Source organism: Sinohyriopsis cumingii, chromosome 14 (genome assembly GCF_028554795.1).
Source record: "Sinohyriopsis cumingii isolate HCF-2022 chromosome 14, ASM2855479v2, whole genome shotgun sequence".
NCBI classification, from domain to species: Eukaryota; Metazoa; Mollusca; class Bivalvia; order Unionida; family Unionidae; genus Sinohyriopsis; species Sinohyriopsis cumingii.
The window spans coordinates 95451404-95465729 of NC_142974.1; the positions used below are offsets into that span (position 1 = coordinate 95451404).

A 14326-nucleotide genomic window follows, 5' to 3' on the forward strand; every position below is an offset into this window, starting at 1 on the left:
GGCAACCGAAAAAATTCCAGCCCTTAAAAGCAGCAGATGATTGACTGGATTTTTGAAACCAATGAAGAATTAAAGAAAAAAAAGGACATGATAATCAGTAGCTTCAAAGTTACTGGCCTTTCAAATGTAATAAATGGTAGAGAGGACCACTACATAAGGTGTGACAATGCAGCTCCATTGGAAAGTCTTTCCAGTGATGAAGAATGTGAATGGTTTGAGGGTTTTGAGTTGGAAGACTTGTAAAATTCTTGACAATTATGAATGTTTCATTGCATCATGTTTTTGTTCTTGTTTTGTGCATTCATTCAACGTTGGATCACAAATTATGTCCTTGAAAATAACATGCTAGGTTTATAATACAAAAATATTTTTATATACACGTTGCTTTGTTGTTCTCTCTCTCTCTCTTAAAATCATTTGCCCTTTTTTCAGCTGGCTTCAGAACAAGTATCAGTAAATTAATATTTTTCTTGAGCTAATGGACTTGTCGTATGCATTTTCAATACCCAATGGGTAGCCTCATTTCCCTATGTAGAGCCTCCTTAATTTGATCTGTTGAGGAGAATTTGATAAATTAAACAAGACTTACCAAGTCGAAGTTTAATTGTAATTTCATGAACCCCATAAGTGCCTTAGTGATCGCATGAGATGAGATGATGCTGGTCACGTGGTTAGTCAGTCTTGAGAGCAAAAGAAATGGAAGCCTCAATGTGTTATTGGGTGGGAAGTATTAAGGGTGGGCATGTGATCACTAAGGCACTTATGGGGTTCATGAAATTACAATCAAACTTTGACTTGGTAAGTCTTGTTTAATTTATCAATTTCACTTCCCCCATAAGTGCCTCGTGATCCCATGAGATTTCAGAGCGAGGCTTCCATTTATGGAATTGATTAACAACAACTAAAAACCGAAAAAGAAGAAATTTTATGTGTTGATATTAAACCAGACAACCCAAAATTAAGATATACATTACATTACCATTATACAATTCTGGATGCAGACAAAACCTTTGTACTGAATTCAGTCTGGTCTGTAACAGGCTTCTTATAAAATTTCCTGAAAGTACAGGCACTAGCCCAGCCAGCTGCCTTCAAAATTGTACCCAATGGTACCCCTTTTGCACAGGCTGCAGAAACAGATGCAGCCCTTGTGCTATGAGCCTGGAAAACTGAGGTATCAATACCAGACTTTCTCATAACAGTCTTTATCCAGTTTGATATTGTTCTTTTGGCAACCTTTTTATGTGGAGTTTGTGTGCCAATAAATAACTGTGTTTCAGAATTTTTCAAAACCTTGGTCCGTTGCAAATAACACTGTAAACAAAAAACAACACAAAATTTTTTGTCAAAAGGATAAGATTAAAAAACAAAAGGCTCCAGGTGTTTACCTGGTTTAGATTGTTTCAGCAATGAAGAAATGTGTATTTGTACACTGTTTACACCAAATTTAATGCCATTTGTCTGCATAAGGTGAAGTGTCTAACACCTCTGTCCTGTCAACAAAGCAAGCAGCATGACTAACTTCATAGTAAGTTCCTGTAATGATAATTGGTCATTACCTTGTAAAGAGAGAAAATAGTTAAACACAAGCCGCACATCCCACACAAAAGTGTATTTTGGAAATGAAGGCTTTGTAATGAACACTCCTCTCATAAATCTCTTAAGTAAAATATTCTTGCTTAGTCTGGATTTAGAAGTAAGACTAACTGATGATGAAATTGCAGATCTAGCTGTATTTACAGAACTATAACCTAAACCTCTATCTACTAATTCTGTTAAAAACTCTATAACAATAGTCACAGGTGGGTCAAATGGATTAATCTGTCTCTGATTTGAAAATAGCATCCACTTTTGGAGATGACCCCAATACTGTTTTTTAGTTGATTTTCTCCATGAATTGATGATGAGGCAGGCAGCCCTTTCTGATAATCCTTGATTTTTGATTGCTGTCCTGATAAGTGAAAAACACCCGTCTTCAATTTTCGGAGGGGGTATCGTCGTTGTGGATTGTGTGCCAGGTGTAGAATGTCTTGTGGACGTGGCAGTAGAAAACAAGGACTGACTACAGCATGCAGTAGACCAACCACGTGACCAGCATCATCTCATCTCATGGGATCACGAGGCACTTATGGGGGAAGTGAAACTGGTCTTCAATCCAGTATTTACTAGAAAAAACCAAGCTAAAGGTCAAGCGTATTTAATTAGCATGTATATTACCTCTGCATAGCCATGTGGCACAGTGAAAATGGATCTCATAATTACAACCAAAATGATTTATTTATTAGGTTTTAATTGCCAATGGAATATAATAGTGCCCTTGTAGTGTTTACATAAAGAATAACACAACTGACAGGTAACTGAACAATAAAGATTATTTTCTTATTTCTCTCTCTCAAAATAACAACAGATTTTTCTTGAGTTGAGCAGAATGAGACCAATTTTGTACATTAGTTTTGTACGCTAGGTTGTTGAGTGTCACGTGTTCCACAGGCCTTGTCAGCTATGATCCCTTTATTTTTTGTACACGGTAATTACCACAAAATGATAATTATTTATTTTACATATAATTTTTTGTACATTGAAATTAATAATCATTTTTTCATGTACGAAAAATAACATGAAATACGGTATATCTAGAGACATCATATGCCTGTGTTTATGTCCACTTCTCTTAATATGTTTTTAAAGGTTTCTATCACTGCATTTTTTCCAAAGACAATCCCATATGCTTTGACTCTTTCTTTGAATCAGGTAAGGGGGTAGTCAAGACTGATTCCCCTCCAGTTTTCTATTTGAAAGATCTGTTTTATCATGATTTATTGGTGATTCCAATGCTGTGCCAAAATTGCAGAACTTTTCTTCAGCTGTATGAAGGAATAATGGCCAAGATGTATGAAGGAATAATGGTCAGTTATAAAGTTTGTGCAGTCATTTTTAGTTCTTCTTTGAGATTAGGTGTCTTGACAATTTTTTATTGTTAATTTTTGAGCACAAGCCTTTTACTGCTATTATTTACTTACAATAGCATTGACAGGGGGCATCCCTGTCTTACTGAACTCTTTATACTAAATCTTTTAGTTTTCTCTCCATTTACCTGTACCCATGAAAAGATATTGGTATAAAGGATTTTAGTCTATTTAGAGAAGTTGTTGCCAAATCCCTTTCTATCTAAGATTTTTCCTACATACCGTATATACTCACATACAAGCCAAATAAGTTAGGAAAAAATAAAGGCCTGGAAGAAGGGGGTCACCTTATCCATGGGTCAGGGTCTAAGCTTGAAAGTTTTTAAGATCTTTTTGTTGACTACCATAATGGCTGTAAATCTTGGGACACAAAAAAATAATTTTTTCCATGTCCAAAGATGTATATGCATGTAAAAAATTATGTTCTCTGTGTCCCAACACTTACTCAACTGTTATAAACTACTATGATTGTTTTTGTTAATATTTTGCATGTGCATATATTCTGATTTCTCCAACATTAAATAAAAAAAGGTAAATAAAGACTTGATAATTCATGGGCTCATTCAAGTTTACCCAGGAGACCAGGCTGTACTATAATGCAAATCGTGCTTAGTGTAACTTGAATCTTTGTTTGTTCCCAAACATATTCAGTGCAGATTTTGCTTTATTCATTGTTTCAACCAAATCACACTCTTCCAGATATCACTTCAGCTAGTCTGTGATACCTTATGTTGATCCATTTGGTCACGAGTTACTCTTTTTCACAAGTTACTCTTTTTCATTGACATAAGCAATGCTATACAAATTGAGGTAATCTTTTTGAAAAGGTATACACATTGAGTTGTGCAAGGCATATAACCAGCATAGCTGTTACTTGTTAATGAAAGAATGGTAATAATAAAGGCTAAAATTCTGAATATAGATAAACTAAGATCATCATCAATCTATTTTTACTTTTATGTTTTGGCTGAACAAAATTATAATATTCCACACAATGGAAAGCATTTGTTTATGATTGGCAGATTTGTCTTTTGTTTTCTTACAGCAAAAGCAGGCCTGTTAATCATTAAAATCCTGAAACAGGCTTGGGTAAATAGGGAATTTTGACTGGCAATGATACCAGTACTTTTATGTGTAATTTCCTTTCACTCCATAATATTAGCACAATTACAATAGTTTTATAAAAGGTGTAAGGTCGCATACATTAAAGCATACTACAACTCAGTTTTTTTTGGTTATTTAGGTAATGAATTACTGTTTGTATATTCAGATTGTTGGATATTTCTACCTTTCTCGCCACAGCTCTGGTTACTGTTTATTATTTCAGACATACATTTTTTTTAACCCTTACTGAAAATTTTTTATTTAATATTTTGTAATCTATATTTAATAAAGGTATGGGCCTCAGTTTTTTAAATTCATTTTGTTGCCCTTTCCCTTTATATATAGTTGTTATTATCTCTTCTCTCATAATCGTCATTATTATCCCCGATTAGAAATATATATTATACAATGATTCTAAAGTTGGCATTTGATACAATTCTGACATTATGCCATTAGATGCAGGTGATTTTCCTTTTTCAGGTTGTTATTATATCTTCAATTTCTTTTGTGGTAATTAAATCCTCACATAATTTCTTATGTGTTTCATTTAATTTTTTAAATTGTAACTCCCTCAGTAATTTTCAGTTTTCTCTGCAGTAATGTTTTGTAAAGTATATAATTGTTGGTAACAAGTTTGTGTCAAAACTTTCTTCTTTGTCTTTTTATGATATGTTGTCAGCTCTAAATTTCTGTAATTGTCTTTTCTTTTTCTAATTTCTTCCCTTCTGTATAGTCCTCTTGCCTGTTATATAACTCTCCAAATTTCCCTGCTCTTATTTTTGTCCCCTCATTTCCACATCTTGTATTTTCTTTATTCTGATTTTGACCTTTTTTAAGTTTGGTTATTAATTGTGTTGTTCAGTGGCCATAAGTGATTAGAATATCCACCTCAGATGCAGGAGGTTGCAGGTTCAAACCTCAGCTGAGTCATACAAAAGGCTTATAAAAATGGTACTAGGAGCTGCCTCACTTGGTGCTTAGCATTAAGAGGTTGGTTAGTGTTAGGTCCAGTTGTCCTGGTGTCAGGATGATGTGACTGGGTGGGACATGATGTAACATTTCTCACCCATTCGACAGAGAAATCTACTTGGTTTGCTAACCTTACTTTTCTTGTCTCAGTCTAGTCGTCTCAGACCAGTCGTCTCAGTCAAGGTGTCCACACCGCTCAGAACTACTTTAAAAAAAGAAACCCTTGTTGTCTTCTGCTGTGCCCGACATAGTTGTACTGAAATCAAACAACAACAACAACAGCAACAAATATATAACAAAAACACAGTAACTTAAGTTAAATCCATCTTTGAGAACACACCATACAAAAACATTTTGAGAGAGACAAAGACAAACGCATATGATGTCGAGCTTTTTTGGTATAATGCTTGTTTGTTCCACACAGCATGGTCAATTTTATCCTATATGCAGGCCTAGCTCAGTACATTTTTAAATCAGCGCCATTAAATGTAGCTAAAGCTACTTAACTAGTTTTAACTACTTCGTGTGAAACAAATTATATAGTTAGCTACATTTAATGACGCTGACCTGAAAATGACTGTGCTACAGATAGGATAAAATTCTCAATGCTGTGTGAAATTAACAATATAATAGAAAACACTGCTCCATGCATATAGACTATAGACCTATACACTTCATAGCCTACCAACTCTCTTAACAAATACGGAAAACTTAGTAACAGCCAGAAAAGTGTTATATAAAACATGCTTTTTTCTAATTTTGTTAAGCATCTCCATTGTGCCCCGGTTGAATCAAAAATATACCTACAATATTTAATGACAAATAATACACTTACCAGCCAGAAGGAATCATTTATCCATCAGCACATTAATCCATAAGCAAATTTCACTGTAGCACTTGCCATATTTCCAGGACAGAAAAATATATGTTCAATGAATCCTTGAACTTGAAAGTTTGGCACATGGTTATCTGCTAGAGTCCGTTTTTGGAGGGTTTGTTATACATGGGGGTAATTTTACAATCAATATTAAGGACAACACAGGTATGTCACACACAGTTTCACCTCCTCCAAAGAAAAGAATAGTTAAATATGATAGTAACACAGATCTCTAATTACCCATGAATACTAAAGAAAGATGTTACTCTTCGTTACAGCTTGTACTAAGTTTAACTACAGTAGAGCTGAATTGCCAATATCATTTTATTATTTACAGTATAACTTTTCAAAATTGGAACTGATGAAAATAAAAGTGTTTTGTAATAAATATTAATTATTTATTGTCAATTTCATAAAACATTAAATGTGATAATATCTCATTATTATGCAACGTTTTTTGTTGTTATTTTTCTTTGCTCACGCGTATAAACTGTGTACTTCGGACACAACAGACAAACCACAGCCCTCATTAACATATTTATATTCATGTGCCGCATGTAAACATTGAACATGAAAACTAGTGAAGAATTCTTTTTACTTTAAAGGAAATATTGGGTGAGAAAAATAATCTACGTTGGGGTTTGGACCGAGACAAGGAAATCCCAGTCGCAGGTTTATATTATATGTCTCCCCACTTGGGCAAGCCTTGTGGGGAGACAAATAATATAAACCCTTGACTGGGATTTCCTTGTCTTGGTCCAGTACCCAACATAGATTCTATATGTCTTCGTCATGATGCCCCAGTGCTAGACATCATTATAAACTGCCAAACTGCAGACATAATAGCGATATGACACAAATTGTTAAAGCTACTTTAATAATCTAAATCACACACACACACACACACATGTTGTTACACAATTAATTTTATCATTTCACTTTTTAGCATATCTTTCTTTCCCTTTCATACCCAACATTATGCTTTGGTTATCTTCTTATTTTTCCCTTTAAGTCTTCCCACTCGTTATTGATAAGATACTGCTCTTCTCTTGTAAAGTTGTTCCAATCATATCTCTATATTTTGTATCATTTAATATTTTGTTGTTCAATTTCCATATTCTTGTTCCCCATTTTTCCCCTTTTTTTTAATATTTAGAACTACCACTGAATAATCAGAAATTTTTAAATCTTTACTTTCTTGAATGCTAACAATTCCTGTTTCTGAGACACAAAACCTGTCCAATATGCCATTCACTTATTCCATATGAGAATGTAAATTCCCTTCTGTTAAATTTAAATATCTTTATATATCTATAATTTTATTTTAGATTTGTCTCCTTTAACAATTTATCTTTCACAGAAATTCCCAGACTTCTGTCAGTATGGAATAGTACCCAATTGAAACCCCCATGGAATAATTTTGTAAATATTCAGACAATTTATTCATAAATTCTATTTTTTTTTTGTTGTATTTGGAGGCACATACACATTTAGTATGTGATCCATTAATTTTTACATGTAACAGTATGCCTTAAAGAAAACAGTCTACATCAAAAGTTTTCCATGAAGTTATTTTTCCAGTTTTTATTTGTGGGCACACCCTCAACCTTAAACTATAATAAGCTAAAGACCTTGGTTATGACACCCCCAACAGCTTTTTCAAAACATTTAGTGGCTTTTGTGTGTTTTTGTACCATTCCTGATATTATGTGTTGTTTATTCAGTAAAAGCTCAGAAAGGGTTTTTGTAAGACAATTTATTTATTAAAACTTTTTTGTTTTTGCGGAGGTTATAAGAATTGCACTCTATGGTTCTCGAATTCAGTCCCCTGGTTTCTTTCTCTATACCTATGTTCTCTATACCTATATTTTTAACACTTTTTTTTGTTTAAATTAAATTTGTTACATGTTATGTACTCACATCCATTGACATATTTGTCAATGGATAATGTGGGGAACTATATGGTTGGGGTGGGGTGCTCCCAATATTTTATTTAAACTATTATAGAAGTCCTACCCAGGCTCTGTTTTGTTGGAAGTTAAATTTAGCGAAAGATAGATTAAAGCTCCGAGCCCCCAGTCAGCAATGCAGACAGTTAGATGGTTAAATATACAAAAGGGTTGAAATTCAATGAATAACAATTTAATAACAATTCAATAATCAAATGATTCAAATTTCCAATTACACTCCTTCTGCTCAACCCTTTTTTATAAGCCTATTGTATCACTTGATTAGCAGTGTGAGATTGATTTACACCTGTCCTTGTATTTCTACTCATCTGTTGTATCCTTTCTCTCTTTTATTTCTCCCATTTCCTTATGCACTTCTTCCCTGACCTTTCTCCATATTCCTTGTTCTCATCCTCCTCCACTTTCTCCCCCACAACTACACTTCTGTCAACTTGGATTTTCTTGGCTACAGTCTCAATTCAGTCTCCAACTCTTGAAGATTTGGGACCCAATAGAACCGGAAGTTATCTGTCCCCTAGAAGCTTCCTATGAAAACACAAGGTACAATCTTTTTCCTTAACCTTCTCATCTCACACTATATACAGCCTATTATCAGATATCAGCTATTAAATTTCTTCGGTCATGCATTTGTTCACATTGAGATACCCATATGTTCTTGTATGGTAAAACAAACATCATAATACAGCACGGTATCAATTACTTCTTATACATACATCAATAAATTCTGTCACATAAGTACATATTCCCAATCCCATTATACTAAACAATATCACAATAATCAGACACATATCTTTACCTTACAATAATAATAATAATAATAATAATGAGGACTTTGTATAGCACCTAATCTTTAGAAGCTCTAAGTGATTTACAACATTAGACAACACCTATAAAATAAAAAAAACATATATAATGATATGATTACAAAAACAAATACCATAAAATTAGAAAACATAAAAAACATGCTGAAAATATTTAAGGTAGGAAATATTATTAGGTCTTTAAGTTTGTTCTTGCAGTCGAAATAAGTGAGTTTTAAGAGCACTCTTGAATGGGATCACTGTGTCTTTGTGTCTGAGTTCAGTGGGTAATTCATTCCATGTTGCTGGGCCCTGGTATGCAAAAGAATGCTGTCCATATGACTTTGTTTTCATAGTGTGAATAATGAGTATACGATGGTCAGAAGAGGAGCGTAAGTATCTTGCTGGTGTGTACACGTGGGTGAAGTCAGATAGGTATGTTGGACTGGAGTCTGTCTGTGAATCGTAGCACAGAGAACAAATTTTGTGTTTGATTCTGAATCAAATGGAAAGCCAATGAAGGGTACAGAGCAGTGGGGAGGTGTGCTCTGATTGTGGTACTGTAAGTATGATCCAAGCAGCTGTGTTTTGAACTTTTTGAAGTTTCTGGAGTAGATATTGAGAAAGCTTGCCAGTAGCTTCTCGAGGGTCAGTGGTTCTTTCCGTGGATTTCTCGGGTTCTTCCTCCATCATTAATACTGGCCACCATGTATAGCCTATGGTGTGCTGAAAAATGGCGTTAAACCCTACAACGACAACAAGTGTTTTAGTGGCATCAGCTGAAAGATATTTGCGAATGGAGCTGATGTGTCTCAGCTCAAGATATGCAGCCTTGCATATGTTCATGACATGTTGATGCAATGTGAGAGTACTGTCCAGAGTAACACAAAGGTTTCATACTGATTGTGTGAATTTAATTTTGATGTTGCTGATATTTATTGTTTGAGGTAAAGGATGTGAATGAGAAAGTCTTTGTGTTGTGATCAGAATGGCCTCAGTTTTATCATCATTCATCTGCAGCTTGTTACATGTCATCCATGATTTCACATCAGAAATGCACCTCTCTACACCTTGGATGGCAGTTTTGAAAAATGATGGGAATTCCTCTGATGAGAGAGAGGTATTAATAACATCGGTTAGTGAAGGCAATACTGGATCTAAGCACTCAAGCAGCAGTGATGTTGGAATTGGATCAAGTTCACATGACTTTGGTGTACTCTTCATTAGGATTGTACGTACGAAATCCATAAAGACGGGTTCAAATGCTGCTAATGGTTGCCGCTGAAATTCTGTATCCCAACTGTATCGTGACAATGAGTCAATTGAAATTGTGGTGTCAAGCTTATCTCTAATGGTTTGTACTTTGTCATGGAAGAAATTTGCAAACATGTCCGGAAGGTTGACTGGAGAGAAGGTAGTTGGAAGTGGTGTAGATTTGTTCCTTGACATTAGCTTGTTAGTAATCTCGAGAGTAAACTTTGTTAGTAAACTCATACAAAGTACACAAATATTCAAATATCCAGGCTCTGATATATGTATACATCCATAGTATCTAATCTTACATACTTCAAACATGTTTCCAAATTCACAATTCAAACATGTGTAAATTCTAACATAATGCATTAATAAATACACTGGTTTACTATAAAGTAACATAAATAGTGAGTTACAAAATTAATTCTGACCACAAGCTACCTCTTAGTTCTGCTGCCAGATTATGTGTGGCTTATTTCTTGGAGGAAACCCTATTGATCTGCAATCTTTCCAGGCAAATGCTAAATTACACTTTATGATTTCCGAAGGTATCATTTGAGTCTGAGTTGTAATCATGCCCTCTATCTCAATTTTGATTGGATATCACTGTGGACCGATCCAATCAAACTTAGCGGACAGTGTCCCTATCACTGTCAATGTGGAGATGGATAAGAACATGCCACGTTCACCCTGTGGACTTTCATTTTGATCCTCAAACTAACCTTTAAAATATAGGTGTGATAATGGCAAGCCTTTGTTAAGTGATGCGACTGGTTGCCTTTGCTAACTCAAGTTTCCAGTCTCCGGCTGGTCATGGTAACATTGCATAAGAGTTTAACACTAGCCCGTTGGCAATCTTTAGAGATCAAACACAAGGCCGCAGTAATATTACCCAGACAGGTAGATTATACCTTATACTTGACTTTATAGCTGGGACTTAGCAAACATGACAGATAGTTTCCTTAATTTTCAGTTATCATGGCCAGTGATCTCCGTACTCTCCATGTATGTTGTGTATATGTTATAATATATTGTCTTCTATAGATTTTTGTAATAGGACCAGCCTTGGCATTGTCAGATCATTTAGTATTTGTTTTAGTAATTTATTTCCCATAAAAATTTATGCACTACTATCTATATAAAAATCAATGTTCTATTAAATACATGTGCTTACGTTGGTGCCTTTGGCTTTATTCTTCCACCATGACCATATGTTCATATTTTAAGTTTGAATTTTCCAGTTATATTTCAGACTTGTGCAACTTCCTGTGTAGACACTGTTTGGATTGTGATTTGCTTGGGCTGTTGCATTTTGTTTTTCTTCTATATACACTTTCACTTCATTATTATTATTATGTGTTTCCTGCAAGAGCATTTATTTTATAGTCTTTTGTTTCTTCATGGAGTTTGTTTATCTTTTCTTTGCTTTTGATCTAGGGTTTTCATTTGGAGGCTTTGTGCCTCCATGACAACAGTAGAATTGTATATATTTCCTTATATTTTGATTGGTAAGGTTTTATTAATTTGTATGATTTAGTATTTATTCATTTTTGTTATGTCATTGTTTTCTGCTTCATTTTCAGTCATTTCTGCAACATTTTCTGGTTTATCATCACTCATTTCTCTGTAATCACTATGTTGTTCTATCAGTCTTTTGTTTTCAGTTGTTCTTCTATCACATCCATCTGTTCATCTATCCCATTTCCAACCTGTCCTCTCAGTTTCATGTTCCCTATGTTAATTTGTGTCCTATACTGCTCTATTGTTATCTTTTGTTTTGGTATGGTCATTCTGGTGTCTTTTATCCTAGAACTGGGGTTGTTTCCCCTGGCTTTGAATGCCATTCTTCTAAGGGGTACTGATCCTTTTCCTTAGGATGTGAGGGTGTGGAAGTGACAAAACTTCAATCTTTACTATCCTCATGATCATTTTTATCATCTAATTTATCATGCCCATTTTCTTCTGATTTTTGGTTCCATATGCTGAGTTGGAGTTTATAGTATCTTCTTCAGATACCCCATGCAGAATGTAGTATTTCAATTTTGGTAACAAGTCCTTTGTCCTTGTTTCTAATGTTATTATATTTAATTTGTATTTGTTAGTGTTTCTCCATGATTATAAATTATAATTGTATTTTGTACTTGACCTTGTCCAAAAGAAGTTCATGTTGTACCTGATCTGTAACTTTTATTTTGTAAACAATATATAGCTAATATTTGTATAAAGATGTGGGTTATATATTAGGATCATTATCTTGGTCTTTGTCAAGGATATTATCTTTACCTTGTTCTTTATTATAGTTTTAGTAACAGAATCTTCCAGAATGAAATTTTTCATAAAGTAATAGTTTTTTTTATATAGAAAATGGTAATTGTGACCTAGGTCTAGGCTTCATAATTTTTTTTTTCTAGAAATTATTCAATCATGCTCTAAGATCTAGAAGCAGAATTATTTGTTGTGTTCAGTATTTCATTTGAACTGGAATTATTTATTCAAATTATTTATTCTCTAGAAATATAAAGTGCTCATCTATAAATTTCTTGGACAGGGACATTAACTGGGAATTGTAGTGAATACAGACAAGGACTTCTTGGATTTTATTATTGTCAGTCATTAAAATACTGTTGTCAGATCACCATGTCACAGGACACTACAGGCATATTAACGCCTTCAGTGTTGGATCTTTTTTCAAACATGGGGCCCCGAGTGGCTGAGTGGTCTAAAGCGCTCACCGTTATGGATTACTGCCATCTCACCTCTGTCTGCGTGAGTTTGAGTCTCAGGCTCGGCTAATGTTAGTATGTGAGAAAGCCTGTCAGTAGCTTCTCATGGGTCGGTGGTTCTTTCCAGGATTTTCCAGGGTTCTTCCTCCACCAATTATACTGGCCACCATGTATAGCCTATCCTGTGCTGAAAAATGGCGTTAAACCCTACAACAACAACAACAACATTTTTCAAACACTGCTTGAATTTAATTAGAACTTTATTCATTAGGATTGTGATATTTTTTTTTTGGACCATTTGGGATTTAATTCACATTTCTGAAAGTTCTTTTTAAATTTTCATTTTGTATGCTAGGGAAAAAAATTGTTGAATTTGACCAAAAGTTGTTGGTTTTTCCTCTTTTCTATTACTTAATTTAAGACCATAGAGTCATAATACTAATGATCTCTTTCTTCTCTTTCTACATTTTTGGCAGGAGTGGCTGGAATTACACTCCTTGTTTCCTGTAGAAGTTTTCCCACTCTGTTGCCAAGGGTATGCTCTCTACATTTGTTTGTTTGGCTTCAGGTGTTTAATTTTCAGTGGTCTGGCCAGTTGCCACTGTTTAGGTTTCTTCATCCCTATCTATTTCTATTTGGTCTTGTTCTTTGTTTACATTTTCTGCTGCTTTGTTGGCACAAATGTCACCTGTTCTTTGTTTTAGGGCGCTGGGGCAGTCCCTGAGGATGTACCATACATTCTGGCATCAGGTGTATTTTGTGTCCCATTCACACCCACTATACCATGATTTCAATAAAAATCCCATGATGTAAAAGAAAGTAGGGATTTTCTTTATGTCAGCTTTAAAACTGTGATCATCACTGTACCAGACTTAACCATGTGGAACCCCCATACAATTGCAGGGCACTGTTCATTTATTTTAATCTTAAAGTTACTTACCATGTTTAGCTTTAGCTCTTTTGTCCAACTGTTGCTTTCTTCCTATTTATCTCTGTTATTCCCTTCGCAGTTATGTAAGGGTCCTTTTGGGGTATATGTAAAACTTCCCATAACCCCCATTTGGAGTGCATCTGTTTCCTAAATTATTATCCTTTTTACTCCTAATGCTATCAGGATTTAAACCTGTCTGGGGTGTTCTTCTGTTTTATTTGGGTGCAGTCAACAAGTTGACACCCTTGAGGGTGTTGTGCCACCAGGACTTTTAGATTTTCCATTTTCAGGACTTTCATCCTGAAGTAGCTCTTGTCACGAAATTGTGTAGGAGTTATATCAATATGTATATGTTGTCAAAAATGTACTCGGGTTTTGTTGCCATGTACAGTGTCACCCGAGGGTGGTATATCTTTTCGGCTCTAGTTATTTTGAAATCCTGAGTGAAACTAATAGACCATGCTGCACGAGCAAATTGCCTGCACCAAGAAACCAAAGTACCTAGCTGCACATCTGTCACAGCTAGTGTACATATAGAGCAAATTCTCTATAATCAAATCACATTATGCAGAGTCTTGTCAGGAAGCTTACCCCTTTATGGAAGCAAATCTCCAGCTGTAGAGGTAATGAAATTTTCTTTATTACTAATCGTTTATATGACATAATTGTTTTCATACTTTTGATGTTTTAGAACCTTAATTAATGTTTCAAAAAGACTTATATCTGCAAACA

At 34.6% G+C, this 14326-nt stretch overlaps 2 protein-coding genes across 5 annotated transcripts in view; one reads left to right on the forward strand and one right to left on the reverse strand.

The window, feature by feature from the left end:
- The window catches only part of LOC149784426 (DENN domain-containing protein 3-like), a 432202-nt gene that overhangs the window by 336053 nt on the left and 81823 nt on the right, over nucleotides 1–14326 (forward strand). The window lies entirely within an intron of this gene.
- LOC149784427 (uncharacterized) lies at nucleotides 982–11784 on the reverse strand. Its single transcript, XM_089933332.1, has 4 exons — nucleotides 11620–11784; nucleotides 3021–3094; nucleotides 1597–1951; nucleotides 982–1314 (listed from the first exon to the last, which is right to left on the reverse strand). Exons 1-4 carry the CDS (start codon nucleotides 11782–11784, stop codon nucleotides 982–984), a joined length of 927 nt encoding a protein of 308 aa, XP_089789458.1.